Source organism: Antechinus flavipes, chromosome 4 (genome assembly GCF_016432865.1).
Source record: "Antechinus flavipes isolate AdamAnt ecotype Samford, QLD, Australia chromosome 4, AdamAnt_v2, whole genome shotgun sequence".
Classification (NCBI taxonomy): domain Eukaryota; kingdom Metazoa; phylum Chordata; class Mammalia; order Dasyuromorphia; family Dasyuridae; genus Antechinus; species Antechinus flavipes.
This window is the reverse complement of record NC_067401.1, coordinates 414,723,002-414,738,053: the sequence shown is the minus strand read 5'-3', so window position 1 is coordinate 414,738,053 and position 15,052 is coordinate 414,723,002. Positions and strand designations below refer to the sequence as shown.

Sequence of the window (15,052 nt, the reverse complement as noted above, 5' to 3'; positions counted from 1 at the left end):
TTTACAATTTTGAACTCTATCCATATGCATAAAATTGCCTATGTGATCTATGTGTGGATGTGATTAATGGTTTTTAAACATTTGAAGCCAGCACTGGATTTTGTTAAAATTTCAGCTAGCATTGAAAAAAATTAAGTATTCATATTTTTATCCTCATTCACACCAAAATTATACTCATAATTGGCATTGTTTTATGGGGAATTGTCTTTTGGTTTCATTTATCATGTCATCGAGGGTTCTAAGAATATCATATTTAAAGATGTCTTACAATTATATGCAACTTATTTTTTATTGTTACTTCTTCCATGATTTGTTATCACTGGATATTTGGTACAATAAGGACTAAATATAAAACTTTGCAGATAAGTTTCTGGAGTTCCATTTACCTGAAGTGCAAAATAATAATATATTAGCATCTTGTAAAAGAATAAAGGAAAAAAGAATGGGGCATTGAAATACTTTATAAATCTTAGAGATAATACTTTTTTTTTCCCTGAAAGAGCAAGTAGTGGTGGGTGGGGAAAATCAATTCTGGTCTTTCTTAGATTTCTCCTTTCTACACTAAAAGAGATAATTTATAGATTGATAGCCAGAAGTTTGTTTTTTATTTTTTTTAAACAGCCATAAGCTATAAAATAGTCATCTGTTCCAGACCTTTCATTTTTATAGTTGAAGAAATTGAAGCCCAAGGTGTTTTTGAGTTAGTAAGTGACCTAACCATGGTTCATACTCTGGGTTCCATCTGTAAATCTGTCTTTTCCTCACTGTACCATACTAACTTGCAAATGTTTTGTGAAACATTTTTATTTTTTAGATCTTTAGTTGAATCATATTGTAATTTTTCAAAAAAAAAGTGTTCTACCACCAACCCTCATCCAAAGTTATAGATTTATATATGTGTATAGAACCTTCTGATCTTTCCAAAAAAAAGGAAATGACTTTTCTAGAACCTTTACCTTATATTTTAAAGAAACTTGGAACTAATTTGAAACTAAATATTTAGTATATAATGCTTAGTATATTTTAATTGAGTCTTTATTTATTTAGCTGTTTCTTTCATAACATATTGCTAACCTTTGCTTAAAATGATCTGGAGATAATATAGAGAGGGCTATGAATTTATCACTTAAAATATATTACACTTCCCTGCCTGTGAATTACATTTTAGATGTTTATCATGCTAATGAAGCTAGGGTCATGAATTTTATTTCTAAATCATCTTTTTAGATTTTCTCTGTCTATGGTCACAGATTATATATAATCTAGGATAAATTAGTGAAAATCCATCACTATTTTTAGTAAAAATAAATCATATCACATGCCTTACTAATGGAATAGTATTGTTTTCTTTGAATATGATCAGCACAAGATTTATTCTGGCAATGGTATTTTATCAAAATGCTTCTGTAAAAATGGAAGGGGAAAGTGAGAATCATTTCTCATTCATTCAAGAAATGCTTATTGAATACCTGAACTATGTTAAGGATACAAAAACAAAATCTAGCCTAAATAAAATGTTTCAACAAATATTATTCTTCTGGTCTGTCCAGTTCTATGAGAGCAAGGTCTGTTGTTTGTTTATTTGTTTATCATCAGGCCTGATATATGGTAGATACTTAAATGCTTGTTAACCAACTGACAGGCTTCCTTATCCTGTTCGCAATCTGTAAAATGAAGGGATTTGTGAAAAAAAGATATTCGTAATTGACACTTAAACTTAATACTGCAAAAATTATCATCACATACCAGATAAATGATTTTAAAAATTAAGATGACACAATTTAGAGGAGGTAGAGATTATGATGAGTTGAATTGATCAATTATGATTGCAAAAATAGCAAAAACAGGATTTGACTCAACTTTAGAAAATGAATAAAGAAGAAAATGACATTTAGGGTTAATTTGGTTTCCATTTATGGAAGGTGTTCAATGCTAAGTTAAAGAACCTTCAGTATCTTCTAGTCTTAAAATTTTATAGGCATGAAAATGAGGCCCAAGGAATTTTGTGATTTCTTGCAAGGTTTCACAGATAGCAAATGGTAGAGCTGAGATGTAGTGGTCATATTTGAGGTTTCAGTGTAAATTAAAAAGAAGAATTTTAAAATGTTATACTTATTACTAATCATTAAAATTAATGTTTTTTTAGGTGCATTTAAGCTTGGTGATGATAAGACGATATGGCCCCTAATAAGAATCTATCGAGGTGGCTTTCTCCTAATTGAGTTCCTTTTTCTGTTGGGCATCAACACCTATGGTTGGAGGCAAGCAGGAGTGAATCATGTGCTTATATTTGAACTCAATCCCCGCAACAATTTATCCCATCAGCATCTCTTTGAGGTAATTGGAAGAGAACAGGTATACACTTTTAACACAGTTTAGATATATTAAATGTTTTTCTTAACTAGTATTTGAATCTGTGACCAAAAGTGCTATCATTTTATCCTGCTGACAAAAGGAAATTCAGAGAACTGTGAATAATGGGATATAATTAATTTTGCCCTCTCTCTTCTTCACCAGATTGCTGGATTTCTTGGGATATTGTGGTGCTTGAGCCTGCTGGCATGCTTATTTGCTCCAATCAGTGCTATTCCCATACAAGTTTACCCACTTGCACTATATGGATTTATGGTTCTCTTTCTTATCAACCCCACCAAAACTTTCTACTACAAGTCCCGGTTTTGGCTGCTTAAACTCTTGGTAAGTCTGAAAATCCAGGTATAGAATTTTAAGTACAATCATAAATATTTGAAACCAAAAATGCTTCTTAGACATGAGCTTAAAATATGTTTTAGAACCATTGTATTTAGTTATCTCCATCAGTCAATCAATAAATGTTAGTGGATACGTGTGTGTGTGTGTGTGTGTGTGTGTGTGTGTGTGTGTGTGTGTGTAAATTTTTTTGCTATCAGAGATTAGCTACCAATGAGGAACTGGTTGCTGAAGTCATAATGATGAGAACTTTTGAGAAACATGACCAGTACATATTGGAATTTGTGATAGAGGAGAGGAAAGCTGAAAAATAGTTTGATGTCCATATTAGATTTTTAGAAATCAGATGATTTCAAAGGACTTAGAGAAATAGAGATCAGAGTTTATGGACTAAAATTCGACAATGTCTGGTAGCCCAGAAGTGATGGGAATCTCTGAAGACTGAGCAGGAAATTTTGAAGATAAAAAGAAAAAAATTCTGATTTAGAAGAAAATGTTTGCATATTGTCTGAAAATTATCTGCTGACAGTGCTACCATTCTAATGCAGACAGACCTTCATCTCCTCATGCTTGGACTGTCCCAGTAGCTTTCTGGGGAGCCTGCTTGTCTCATGTCTCTCCCCGTTCCAGTCTCCCTACCTGCCAAAGTGATTTTCCTAAGTGCATTCCAACCATAATCCCACACCCATCTCCAACTTAGTAAATTCCAGTGACTCCCCACCACTCCCAGGAGCCCTCTATAACCATCTCTTTCCCCACTCCCCCTTTCCATTCCTCTTTCAACTCTCACACAATCTGGGGCAACTAGCCTCTCTGATGTTCTATAAACGAGCTGAGAAGCTCAGGGCCTTTTCTCTGGCTGAACCCTGTTCCCAGCATGCTCTTCCTCCTCATTCTCAGCTCCTGGCTTCTCTGGCTTTCTTCAAGTCCCAACTCTCTTAATTTTAGTGTCTTCCCTTTATAAATTATTTGCTATTTATCCAGTATATAACTCGTTTTGTATATATTTATTTACTTATTGACTCCACATAGATTGTGAGCTTCTTCAGACCAGGAACTGTCTTTTTATGTCTTTTGTATCCCCAGTTTAGCATTGTACTTGGCATGTAGTAGGTGATTTACAAAAGTTTGATTGATTTTGCCAACTAAAAAGATTGCAAGGAATATATAGGAAATTCATAGTGGCCTAGAATCAGGAAAACTCTTCTTTCTGAGTTCAGATCTGGCTATGTGACCTTGGGCAGATTGCTTAATCCTGTTTGCCTCAGTTTCCTTGTCTATAAAATGAACCAGAGAAGGAAATGGCAAACCACTCTAGTATCTTTACCAAGAAAGTCCCAAAGAAGAGTCATGAAGAGTTAGACATCAATGAAAAATAACTGAACAAAAACATAGTATAATACTCTGATAGTGTTAGAATAGTAATATTCAAATTATTGTACAAATTTATTGCTATACTAACCAAATTACCAAAGACAAACTACCTTAAATTAGGCAAGAATATCAATGTATTTGGAGTGGGGGATAGGAGATATGTTTCTACAAGATCTCAGACTGTAACACCAACAGTGAGTAGCAAAGCTATATCTGATCTAGATAAGAAAGAAAGAAGGAAAGAAGGAAAACTGCTTTAAAAAAAAACACTGGAAAACAAGTTATTGAAAAATAAATTTAGATCAATGTCTTACCAGAATTTTTAAACAAAAAAAAAAAAAAGGAAAAAAGAAAAGAGGGGCATTAAAGCGAGATCTCTATGGGTTTGACTTAGAAAACTCCTACAGTAACATCTGTAATACAGTACATATTTATTTTATTGAATATTCCAATTATATTTTAATCCAGTTCAGACTATCCTTGGGAATGTAATAAGTTGCATGGGCCATATGTTTGACTCTTTTTTCTTGTAATAGAGACATTAAATACCAAATGGCTCTATTATCCAAATATCATACATAAAAAGGGGGTGGGGGAGCATGCGGGTAGAGGAATATTCCAAGATGAGAAGACCACTGAGGAGGTTGAAACTTCCAGGATGAGAAGGCTTCTGAGACATGGTGGCAAATTCTGGAGCATCAGAAGAGCTAGTACTGGAAAGCAATCTGGTTTGGGCCCATCCTTAAAATAGAGGTTCTAGAAGAAATTCAAGAGTGGAACCACATGAATGAATAGTATTCTGCAGATAATTCATTAAGCCTGTGCTATCTGTAAAACAGTGGTAAGCCATGGAAGAGATCCAAAGTACTGTGAGACATTTCAGGAGGGAGACTTCATTTTCAATTTGTATAAAGTAGGGTTGAAGAGGAGGGTAGAAAGGGAAGTCGGGAGTTGGGGGGATTCATGAGATAGACAGCTGTCATCTGAATTGAGCTTTGAAAGAAGAGAGTTTAGGTTTAGTTTATTTTAGATTTTTAAACAGAGATGGAATTGGGAAGAAATCTATTCTATAAATTTATTCCAGACCTCTGGAACAGCATGAGCAAAAGCACAGAAAGCAGGATGAGACTGGGAACAATGAGTAGCCTAATTCTAATGGAAGACTTCATGAACAGAAATGGGGAAATCTAGTAAAATATATTGACAGCCATATTGTAGAGAGCCTTAACTACCAAGTTAAGGAGTTTGTACTTTATTTATTAGTTATTTAACAATCATTGGAAGTGTTTTCATTAGAGAGATGATAGAAAAAATTTTTCTGGCATTGGTGTGAAGGATTGATTCAAGCAAAGAGAGACCAGATTAGAGGCCTATTATAATATTCTAAGTTATAGCTATTAATGGTATAAGCTAGGGTAATAGTAGAAAGGAAAAGGTTGGAGATGAGTAACATACTGTTAGAAGTAGAATCGATAGAATTTGAAACTGATTGGAAGTGGGAGGTAAAGAGAAGAAAGCATCAGAGATGACTTCCTGAGTTTTCAATTTTCAAAAGTAGAGAAATATAATACCATAAGCAGAGATAAGGAAGAGAGATAGCATTGGAAGAAAGATGATGTTTTGGATATATTTTCCATCTTTAGAGAAGTCCAGAGTTGACTGGACTTGTCTGAAATACCTGTCTGAAGCTTAGGGGGAAGATTGAGGAGGAGATGTCACTCTTTTAAATCATTCACATAAAGGTGGTCTTCCAAGAGAAAGTTTGTAAAGAGAAGAGAGATTGCTAAAGTTAATAACATAGTAGACTGAGATTTAAGGTGCAAAAGAGGAGAAAGAGTTAGTAAAGGAATAGTTTAAGGCAAAAATGGAGCCATCCTAGTGAAATGGAAGTGAAAAGAGTAATAAGGAACAGGATGGTCAGAGAAGCCAAGCAAAATGAAATCAGGATAGGAGTTGGAGAAGGGGGAGAGGAAGGGAAGGATATTGGATTTGGACATGAGGAAATTAATGATTTTGAAAATTTAATTTTGAAATGATTTTGAAAAAACAGTTTAAGTAGAATAGTGGGAATAAAAATTAAATTTCAGAGTGAATGGATCTTAAGGAAATAGAGCACTAGAATGCTATTAATTTCTTTAGAATATTTGGTCACCCTATAATAGAATTTGTAAATTTTCAAGTCATGGCATTCAGCCATCTAGTTTGTTCTTTGCTATAATCACATTCTTCTTTGAAAAGTAGTTCTTACTAATTAGTATATTAATTGAAAGAGCAATGGTGACATTGTAAAACTTTCTAAACTATAGTGTTTTCATTTAACAGATATGTTCAACTTTGATCACAACTAATAAAGTATCAACACTGTTAAAAGTTGAAAGAATGTGGTTGTTCCCAAGCTCTTTTAGCAGATATTCATAAAAAATGTTATGGTTTGCAAGGTGCTCATTTGATACTTGTGTATCAAAGTACTTGTTGTACTTATGTCAAATAGCATTTATGCAGCACTTTAAAATATATAAAATGCTACGTATTATCTATTCTCACTGCAATACTGGAAAGAAGATACTAACATCGTCCCCATTTGACAGATGATGAGACTAAAGCTAAGAAAGATTAAGTTACTTGATCAGCATCACACAATATTCTATAGTTCAAGTCTTCCTGATTCCAAGTCTAGCAAAGCTTATCATCATCTGCATGTGATGGAAATCCAGAAGGGATAACCAAACTTAGTATTCACAAAGATCTCAAAAAGGCTTTAACACTGGGCTGGATCAAACAAGAATCTAGTAGGGAAAAAACTTGAATTTAAAATATTGGGAAAGTGAGTCTTGAGAGTAGTTCATGTGAACAAGACTCAAGGATTTTAGGGAATTGTCATCTGTCACTTTGGATAAACCACCATGTCCAGTCACTCACAAGGCTTTGTCAGTTACACTCCTACAGCATTTCTCATTTGTCCTCATCTTTCCACTACGTAGGCCCTCATTTTAATTCAAGTCCTCATTACCTTACTCCTGACCTGTGAGACTGTCCCTTTAATTAGCCTCCTTCCTTCTTGTGTTCCTTCTTGAGTCTGTTCCCTACACAACTGCCACTTCACTTCCTCAGAGAATCCACATGGGTAATGGTGCCCTCTCCCCTAAGTCCACCTTTCCTTCTACCTGTAATTCTGACTCCCATCTCTGTATTTTTGCACTCATTCTTGATCTGTTCTCAGTTCTGATCTCCACATTTTCTAATCCTTACCTCTTTTCAAAGTATAGTGCAGGTGTTAACTCATATAAAAAGCTATTCCTGATTTTCCCAACTGTAGAGGGTTGAGACTTTTGAGTCGATGTGCTGAGGTCAGGATAGCTGAGCACTTGAGGCTAACTAACTACCAATTGAACAATACTCTATGGGCATATGCTTGGAAAATGGCCCTTCCCACTATCTTGTGCTGGCTCAATGATTAGTGTATACAAAGGATTGTAGAAGGGACTAGAGAGTGGAGTAAGACTAGCCAGGGTCACTTTGGTGGTAGACGAGGAAGAAGGAGGTTGTGGAGATTCTCTTCCATCCCCTTCACTTCTACCCCTAAAGACCAAGAATAAAGACTAAGGACTTTTGCTTATCCTGACTCTGGCTGATTCTAAAGTATCCTGAGTGCTAGCGTGGTCATCACACCCAACTACAATGAAAATGTCTGTATTTATATTGTAAATACTTTATGTTTACTCATCTGTACACATTTCCATCCATTAAAATGTATATTCCTTGAGATAAGGAACTAGCATAGTATCTTGTACATATTAAGTGGGTTTTTAAATGTTCAGTTGAAATGAAAAGAATTTATATTTATTTTGTAAGTAATTTATATTTGCTTATCTCTGAGGGTATTTTCATTTTTGTTCTTTTCTCCCCAGACCTAGCACAATGCCTGACATAAATAGAGTAGGCTCTTAATCATGCTTGTTGAATTGAAATTGAATTGAACTGTAAGCTCAATATGAGTCTTCAGTGTAGTATGACATCTCCCAAAAGCTCATATCTTAGGTTATATTAGAGGTTTGACATCCAGGAGTATGTGTATATGGTGAGGAGGGCATAAGAGGATGCTGAGAGGGCAGCCCTCTGTCCTGGTAAGACCAGCTGTGGGATATCATCAATTCTGAGATAAATGTCAGTTCTGGGTACTACATTTGAGAAAGAATATTTTTAATTGGAACTTATTCAGAGGCATTTAAGCAGAATGGTAAGAGGCTTCAGGAATATGCCATCAGATCAATTGAAAGAAGTGGGGATATTTAACCAAGGAAGAAAGAAGTATAGGGAAAGGAACTATAATAGGGATTATAGCCCTTTGACTTGATAGGCTATGTAAGAGGGACCAAACATGTTCTTAGTCACCTTGCTTGAAAGAAGCAGCACAGATAAAAGATGGGTTGAGGTAGCATAGCATATTAAGCTAGTTTATTTATAGAGTCATAGGTTTTGAACCTGAAGTTCTGTCAGAAACCAATCCTCTTTTTTTTTTTTTTTTTTTTTTTTTTTTGCTGAGGCAATTGGGGTTAAGTGACTTGCCCCGGATCACATAGCTAGGAATTGTTAAGTGTCTGAGACTGGATTTGAACTCAGGTCCTCAGCACCTCCTGGTGCTCTATCCACTGCGCCACCTAGCTGTCCCCTGTTCTCTCATTTTTTAGATGAGACTAGATCCAACAATTAGATTACTTTGCACAAGTCACACAAACTTCAGAGGTGAGATATGAACTCTCTCCCTAGGATCACAACACTTGTCCTCTACTATAGATAGAAACCCAGTTATCAGAAGGAAATCATGGTGGAAAGCATTTGGGTGGGTGTTGGTCTCTTACTGGAGGGAAAAACAGAAATTATTATATTGGAGTATACTATAAACCACCTATCTAGAAAGAAAAAACATGAGGAGTTTGGGAAATAGTTAACAATTCTGGCATTAAAGTGGGGTATGCTAGTAAGTGGAGGACTGTAAAGTCTGGACAAGCTGGAGGATCTCAGGATCAGCCTGAGTCCTTGATCTTAGTGGAGAAATGAAGGAGGCAGGAAGACCACAACGAGGCTGGTCAAAGACAGAGTCTAGAATCTGGCCTCTTCTCTTGTGTCTGTGGCTGAGAGAGAGAGTCTTCTGTGTCTGAGACTTCCTTTAAATATTCCAGTACAATTACATCACTCTATCACACTGACTATGCGCAACCACACCAAGCATGCGCAATGGTAGCCATTACTAACTAGTAGCATTACATCACCACAGCACATTAAGTATATGTACTTAACTAGAGTGATTACATCATAACCTAGAGAATCATTATCTCATCAATCATACTGAGTCTTAAGTATAACTTTTCAGAGTTCTGGCCTTCTACAGAGGACCTCAGTTATCCAGATAATTATTAGAGCTCTTTTTCTCTGCCAAAAAGTGGAGCAGCTTATTAAATTTCTTAATTTGCTCTGATGTTTATTTCATCCTTCAAAAGGGAGAGGAACCCATGAGGGGAAATTGATCTAGATCTGATTCTTACTAACAGGATGGAACTAGTTACTGGGATAGAAATGACCATCCCCATTAGAATTTATAATAGAGCAGAAAAAGGAATTGGGATAGTCTGGCATGTAGCCCAGAATTTAGGAGAGCAGATTTATAAGAGTTCAGGAGAAAGATAAGTAGGATCTTTTAGACTACTAATGTTTCAAGGGAAGTCATCCTTATGGAGTGATGGAAAATATTCATGAATAAAATTTTGAAGATAGAAAAAAACAATTCTAAAGAGAAGGGGAAATTGATGTAGAGGTTTAGAGAGTTCACTAGCCAACCTAAAAAAATTTTTTTTATATATAGAACATAAAAGCAAGGTCAGGTTATAGAAGTTTAATAGTATAATCCTGTAAAAAATACTATCTGTATGAATTGAGGCTAAGAAGAGAAGCTAGGTACAGCAACAAAAGAGTTTGTTCTCTTTTCCTTTTTTTTTCAAGCTATATTTGGAGAAAAGGGAGTATTAAAGAAGGAATAGTAGGACCTTTGCTTGAGATAGATGGCATCAAGATAACTGGCAACAAAGAGAAGACAGAGCTACTCAAATTAATTCTCAATCTCTGGCCTCAAGGAGCTTTCTTTTGGGAGAAACAACATATACTCATATAAGTATAATATGAGGAGGATGGAATGTGATAGAAACTCTTTATGTAAGAGATTCTACAGATCTGAGTTTATGATAGACCTTCAAGGGTAGTTTTGAACAAAAGTTAGATTCCCACACAACTTGCTTCAATTCAAACCCACATCAACATAGCCTACCAAACCTTGTACAATCTAGAATCAGAGCCTATCATGCATGATTAGTTAACTAGAATTTTCACTCAGGATGGCCCTTCTTAGGCCTACCATTAGGTTTCCTTAGTGTGCTTACCAAAACAGGGACTCATGCAGAGAACAAATCTTTTGTGAATATTTAAGCATTTATTGTATTGAATTTATCAACTACAGAAATTAACAAAAGTCCTTAAACCTAATCACCATAGGCACCCAACATTCACTCAAGATCTCTCCAGGCAAATAGTTGTCATCTCTACGCCTGATACCCAACTTCAGTTATAAAAATAACCTCAGTGGAACAAATGAATGAAAGAGAAAATAAAGAAAAGAGGGAAAAAAAAGCCAACCTTGATGGGAATATGTCCATAGACAAAAGACAAAACAAAGTCTAATAGAATATCGTGAACTATGATAGAAACAGAGGTATGAATACTCCTAGCACTCTGATGCTAAACCTTCACAGTAAAGAAAGGAGAGCGAGTTGTTAGGAAATGGAAGACCATTCCCTCTTGTAGAAGGAAGGAGTGAGTGTGCCTGCTGGGGACAAAGGAGCCTGCCTATCACCTCGCATAAAACTGATCCAAGTAGCCTTTTATGGCATAGGGATGAGAGCTCCTTGAATGTTTGCCATGCCAGGGAACTAGAATGACACACAATCTACCACAGTGGCACATGTCCCTTTTCTAATAGTGAATGGTTTTCTACAAAATCGTTATGTCCCATAACAAGCATGTGGGGGCAGTTGGATTGCATAATCATGTGAGGGATCCTCCTCACTGTGGCAGTGCTCATTCTTGCTGCCATCAGTATGAGTAAGAGTCTTTCACTCCCCTCCCCCTTTCCCATCTCATATGGGCACAAAGTGATGAGATTCAGCTCCCCTTGATTCCCAGTCAAGGAGGCAAATGGTGAGATCCAGTGCAGGGCAGGAAGTTGTGGGAACTCCCTTGTGGCGGTGCAGATTCTTCATAAATGAATTTATAAACCCAAAAAATTAAATTGGCAAAAGAAATTTATTATTAGAACTGAGTGGTCACCTTTTGCTGGCTGACTTCCTTTGTGGCAGGTCCCAACAGAGCAGTAAAGATCTAACAGATGAGTCCTGGCAGAGAGAGAGAGAGAGTTTCTAACAGAGAAATCCCGACAGAGAGGTCAATAAGGTCTTGTTAGGGAAATAGGTGAGAAAGATAAAGACAGAGTAATGCTGAAAGAGAATACCATTTCAGCAGGCAGAGGGTTGCAAATGCCAAGGGGAGAGGAAGGTTCCTTGGTATGGCATGTTAGGTCCTCTGCAAGGAGATGAGTTGAAGGAAACTTGTTTTATGAGCAGCTCTTGGTGGGGGCTGGGAGCACTTTGAGCTGGAATCAGAATAGAGAATCTTGGAATCGAATGAGTGTCTCTGGACTGATCTCCAACTCAATTGAGTTGGATCCCACCCAGGTAATAGAATGAAACTACTTTATCTTGATTCCCTGGCGTGGGTCTCTCAGGGGAGAACTTAGCATTCCCCCCCAGAGTCAGAGAAAGAGAAATAGTTTTAGGGCTCCTCTTGTCAAAAGAAAATTTGTATTCATTGGATGGGAGAAAGGAGAGGATTCACTGGGATGAGATCCTGAGGTAGATGGCAGCCAGGAGATGCCCTGGTGAATTTCACGCTTGATAACTATCTTTCAAGAATCAGATGGAACCCCAAAGGAGTCATTGGACTGGAGCATCCTCCCCAGATCAAGTCATCCCTAGGAGGCAGAGGTACCACCTCCATCTCTCCACTCCATATTGAGAATTCCTTTCCTTCTTTGTTTCCCTTAGCTCTCTACTCAGCTTCTCACACTGACTCTCCTTTGCACAACTGCCCATATAACTCACTTGTGAGCTATGTTACTGAGTCACCCAACTGTTACCAGGTACTCCTGTTTATCTGTGATTGGTTTAGCAATCTCTGTGTTAGCAGTCTAACCAATTATCTGCTGCACAGTCCAATAGACATGAATTGGAGAAATTAAAAATATGATGATTTTTCATGTTTCCATGTTTGTGTTTTGTTTTTCTTCTCCCAGTTCCGAGTGTTCACAGCCCCTTTCCATAAGGTAGGCTTTGCTGATTTCTGGCTGGCCGATCAGCTGAACAGCCTGACAGTGTTACTTATGGACCTGGAATATATGATCTGCTTCTACAGTTTTGAGCTCAAATGGGATGAAAGCAAAGGCCTCTTGCCAGATAAAATGGGAGGTAGGGGAAAAACGTGCATCCACACTCAAGACTAAACTTCCCAAAAACTTTGGGAATGCTGATTAGAATTGTGGCGAAAGCATAATGTCAAAAACTCAACATTTTATATATATTTTTTGCATTCATACTCATCTGATATAATTTAGTTTTTAAATTTTGTGTTGTAATAATTATAATTAATATTTACATATTAAAAATAATGCTTTACAATTCATAAACTATTTTCTGTGCATTATCTGTTTTAGGCTTTTCACTAATTTATTTTGAATTAGATAATGCAAATATAATTGATTATTCTTATTCATATTTATTATTATTATTACTGTTTGACAGACAAGTTAGTCAAGATTCAAAAATGTGAAACATAAGGAGTAGGACCATATTTGACTCTGTGGATGCTTTAAATTCAATCTATTTACTAGGAGACTTGTAATTTCACTCTAAGAACTGTGAAAACCAAAAGAGTAGATTTTTATAGCATCTTTCTATTTGTATTGCAACTGCACTGTTGCAAGACAATTAATTTTCGTCCTTGTGTTGATTCCTGCTTCATTTTAGTAAGGCATTGTACTAAGCGAATTAAAAAATGCTGAGATTTTAAAGAAGTGGTTGTAGTTTTGTGTCCCCCCCCCCCAAAAAAAAAAAAAAAAAAAACTTCTAATTATCAAATGAACTGGTTGTCTTTGCGGTTTTAGGTAGACAAGCCTATAGCCTTCACACACTCTACAGGAAGACTTTTTGAGTAATTCCAGAGCAGGATCCTAGAGAAAAATGAGAAATCACAGCTTTCCAACAGCCTTTCTTCCCTTGTTGAACTAACTGACCTCTAAAAATGTTTGATTTATAGTCAAACTATATATATATATATGTGTGTGTGTGTGTGTGTATATACACATATATGTATATATGTATATATATATATATATAAAATAGTCAACTATTATAGACAAGGAAATAATCTGAGAACTCATCATTCCTCATTTTATAGAACTGCTAGCAGTAGTTATACTAAGAGGCTAAGTAATGTGAACATGAAGTTAAGTGGCGTGACAAAATTTCATTTGTTGTGTTATGTAGAGCAATAAGCTAATTTATCTTTCTAGAGAATGTAAAGAGACTGAGGCAGAATGAGAATGCAGAAAAGAAAAAAGTAAACTTTGTGATTGTTTCTTCCTTTGAAATCTTCACAGGAGAAGAAGATGTTTGCCACTCATACACCTATGGAGTGCGAGCCATTGTTCAGTGCATTCCAGCATGGCTGCGATTCGTCCAGTGCCTGCGCCGGTACCGAGACACAAAAAGGGCCTTTCCTCACTTAGCTAATGCTGGCAAATACTCCACAACTTTCTTCGTGGTGACATTTGCAGCTCTTTACAGTACTCATAAAGGTAGTATGTTGGTTATGAAAAGGTTTTTGAAAACGTTGTGTTTTTTTCTTATTCTGATACCATATCCACTTGTTATAGTTATCTCTCATTAAGATTAGGTCATTCTCCTGTGAGCTTAATAGTAGTTTTTTATCTGCTTTGCCCTAGTATTCCTAGTATTCAGTAAATGCATAATTACTGAGTGAAAAGAAGCAGATTAACAACTCAGAATGGGAAGAACTATTGAGTAAATGAGAGGTCTTGATTTATATGCACTAGGTCCTATGCTCTGACACTTTGGCATTCTGTTTGCTTTGGTCAGATTCCTTATTCTTTTTTGAAGCCAGGAGAGAAAGGAAAATTGCTGGGAAGAGTCCCCTTTGGCTGTCATGTATATTTTTATCTCTCTTCTTCCAGTGCTGGAGATTGTTTCCAGTCCATTTAACTGCAAATTGAGCTCCCTGATCCCTCTAGTTCCCTATCTCCGTGGAAACCATAGTTATTACCTGATTTGTTCTTGTGTTGTAAGGAAGGGAAAGCTTTTAACTCAAAAACTGCATGTGATCACTGTTTTTTTTTTAACCTTTTCCCAAGTATTATCAGTTCAAAGCCTCTCTCCATTTCACTCAAATGTACACCTTTTTTGTCTACAGAAATCAACATTAAAAACTAAATTTTCGTCTGCAGGTTATAGAGAATATTTGAAAAATAATGATAGTTAACTTTTATATAGTGTTCTAAGGTTTGTAGAGGACTTATGTAATCTCATTTAATTACCACAACAACCCCAAGAGGTATTTGCCATTATTATCCTCATTTTACAGATGATAAAATTAAGGCAGACAGAGATTAAATGACTGCCCAAAGTCACACAGCTAATAAGTATGTGAGGCTGGCTTTGAATTAAGATCTTTTTGACTCCAGGCTAGAAGCTTTATCTGCTGCACTATCAGCTGCTTTTAATTTATGTTGGTGAGATTCTTCCTTGGACAGTATTTTAAGCTACTCAACTGGCACTTCAAAGAAAAACTAATT

At 36.1% G+C, this 15,052-nt stretch overlaps 1 protein-coding gene across 1 annotated transcript in view; it reads left to right on the top strand.

The window, feature by feature from the left end:
• The window catches only part of XPR1 (xenotropic and polytropic retrovirus receptor 1), a 200,546-nt gene that overhangs the window by 117,327 nt on the left and 68,167 nt on the right, over positions 1–15,052 (top strand). The window contains exons 8-11 of the mRNA XM_051998838.1: positions 2,147–2,337; positions 2,518–2,697; positions 12,479–12,650; positions 13,841–14,038. Of these exons, the coding sequence (XP_051854798.1) occupies positions 2,147–2,337; positions 2,518–2,697; positions 12,479–12,650; positions 13,841–14,038 (741 nt within the window). The remainder of the gene's footprint in view (positions 1–2,146; positions 2,338–2,517; positions 2,698–12,478; positions 12,651–13,840; positions 14,039–15,052) is intronic.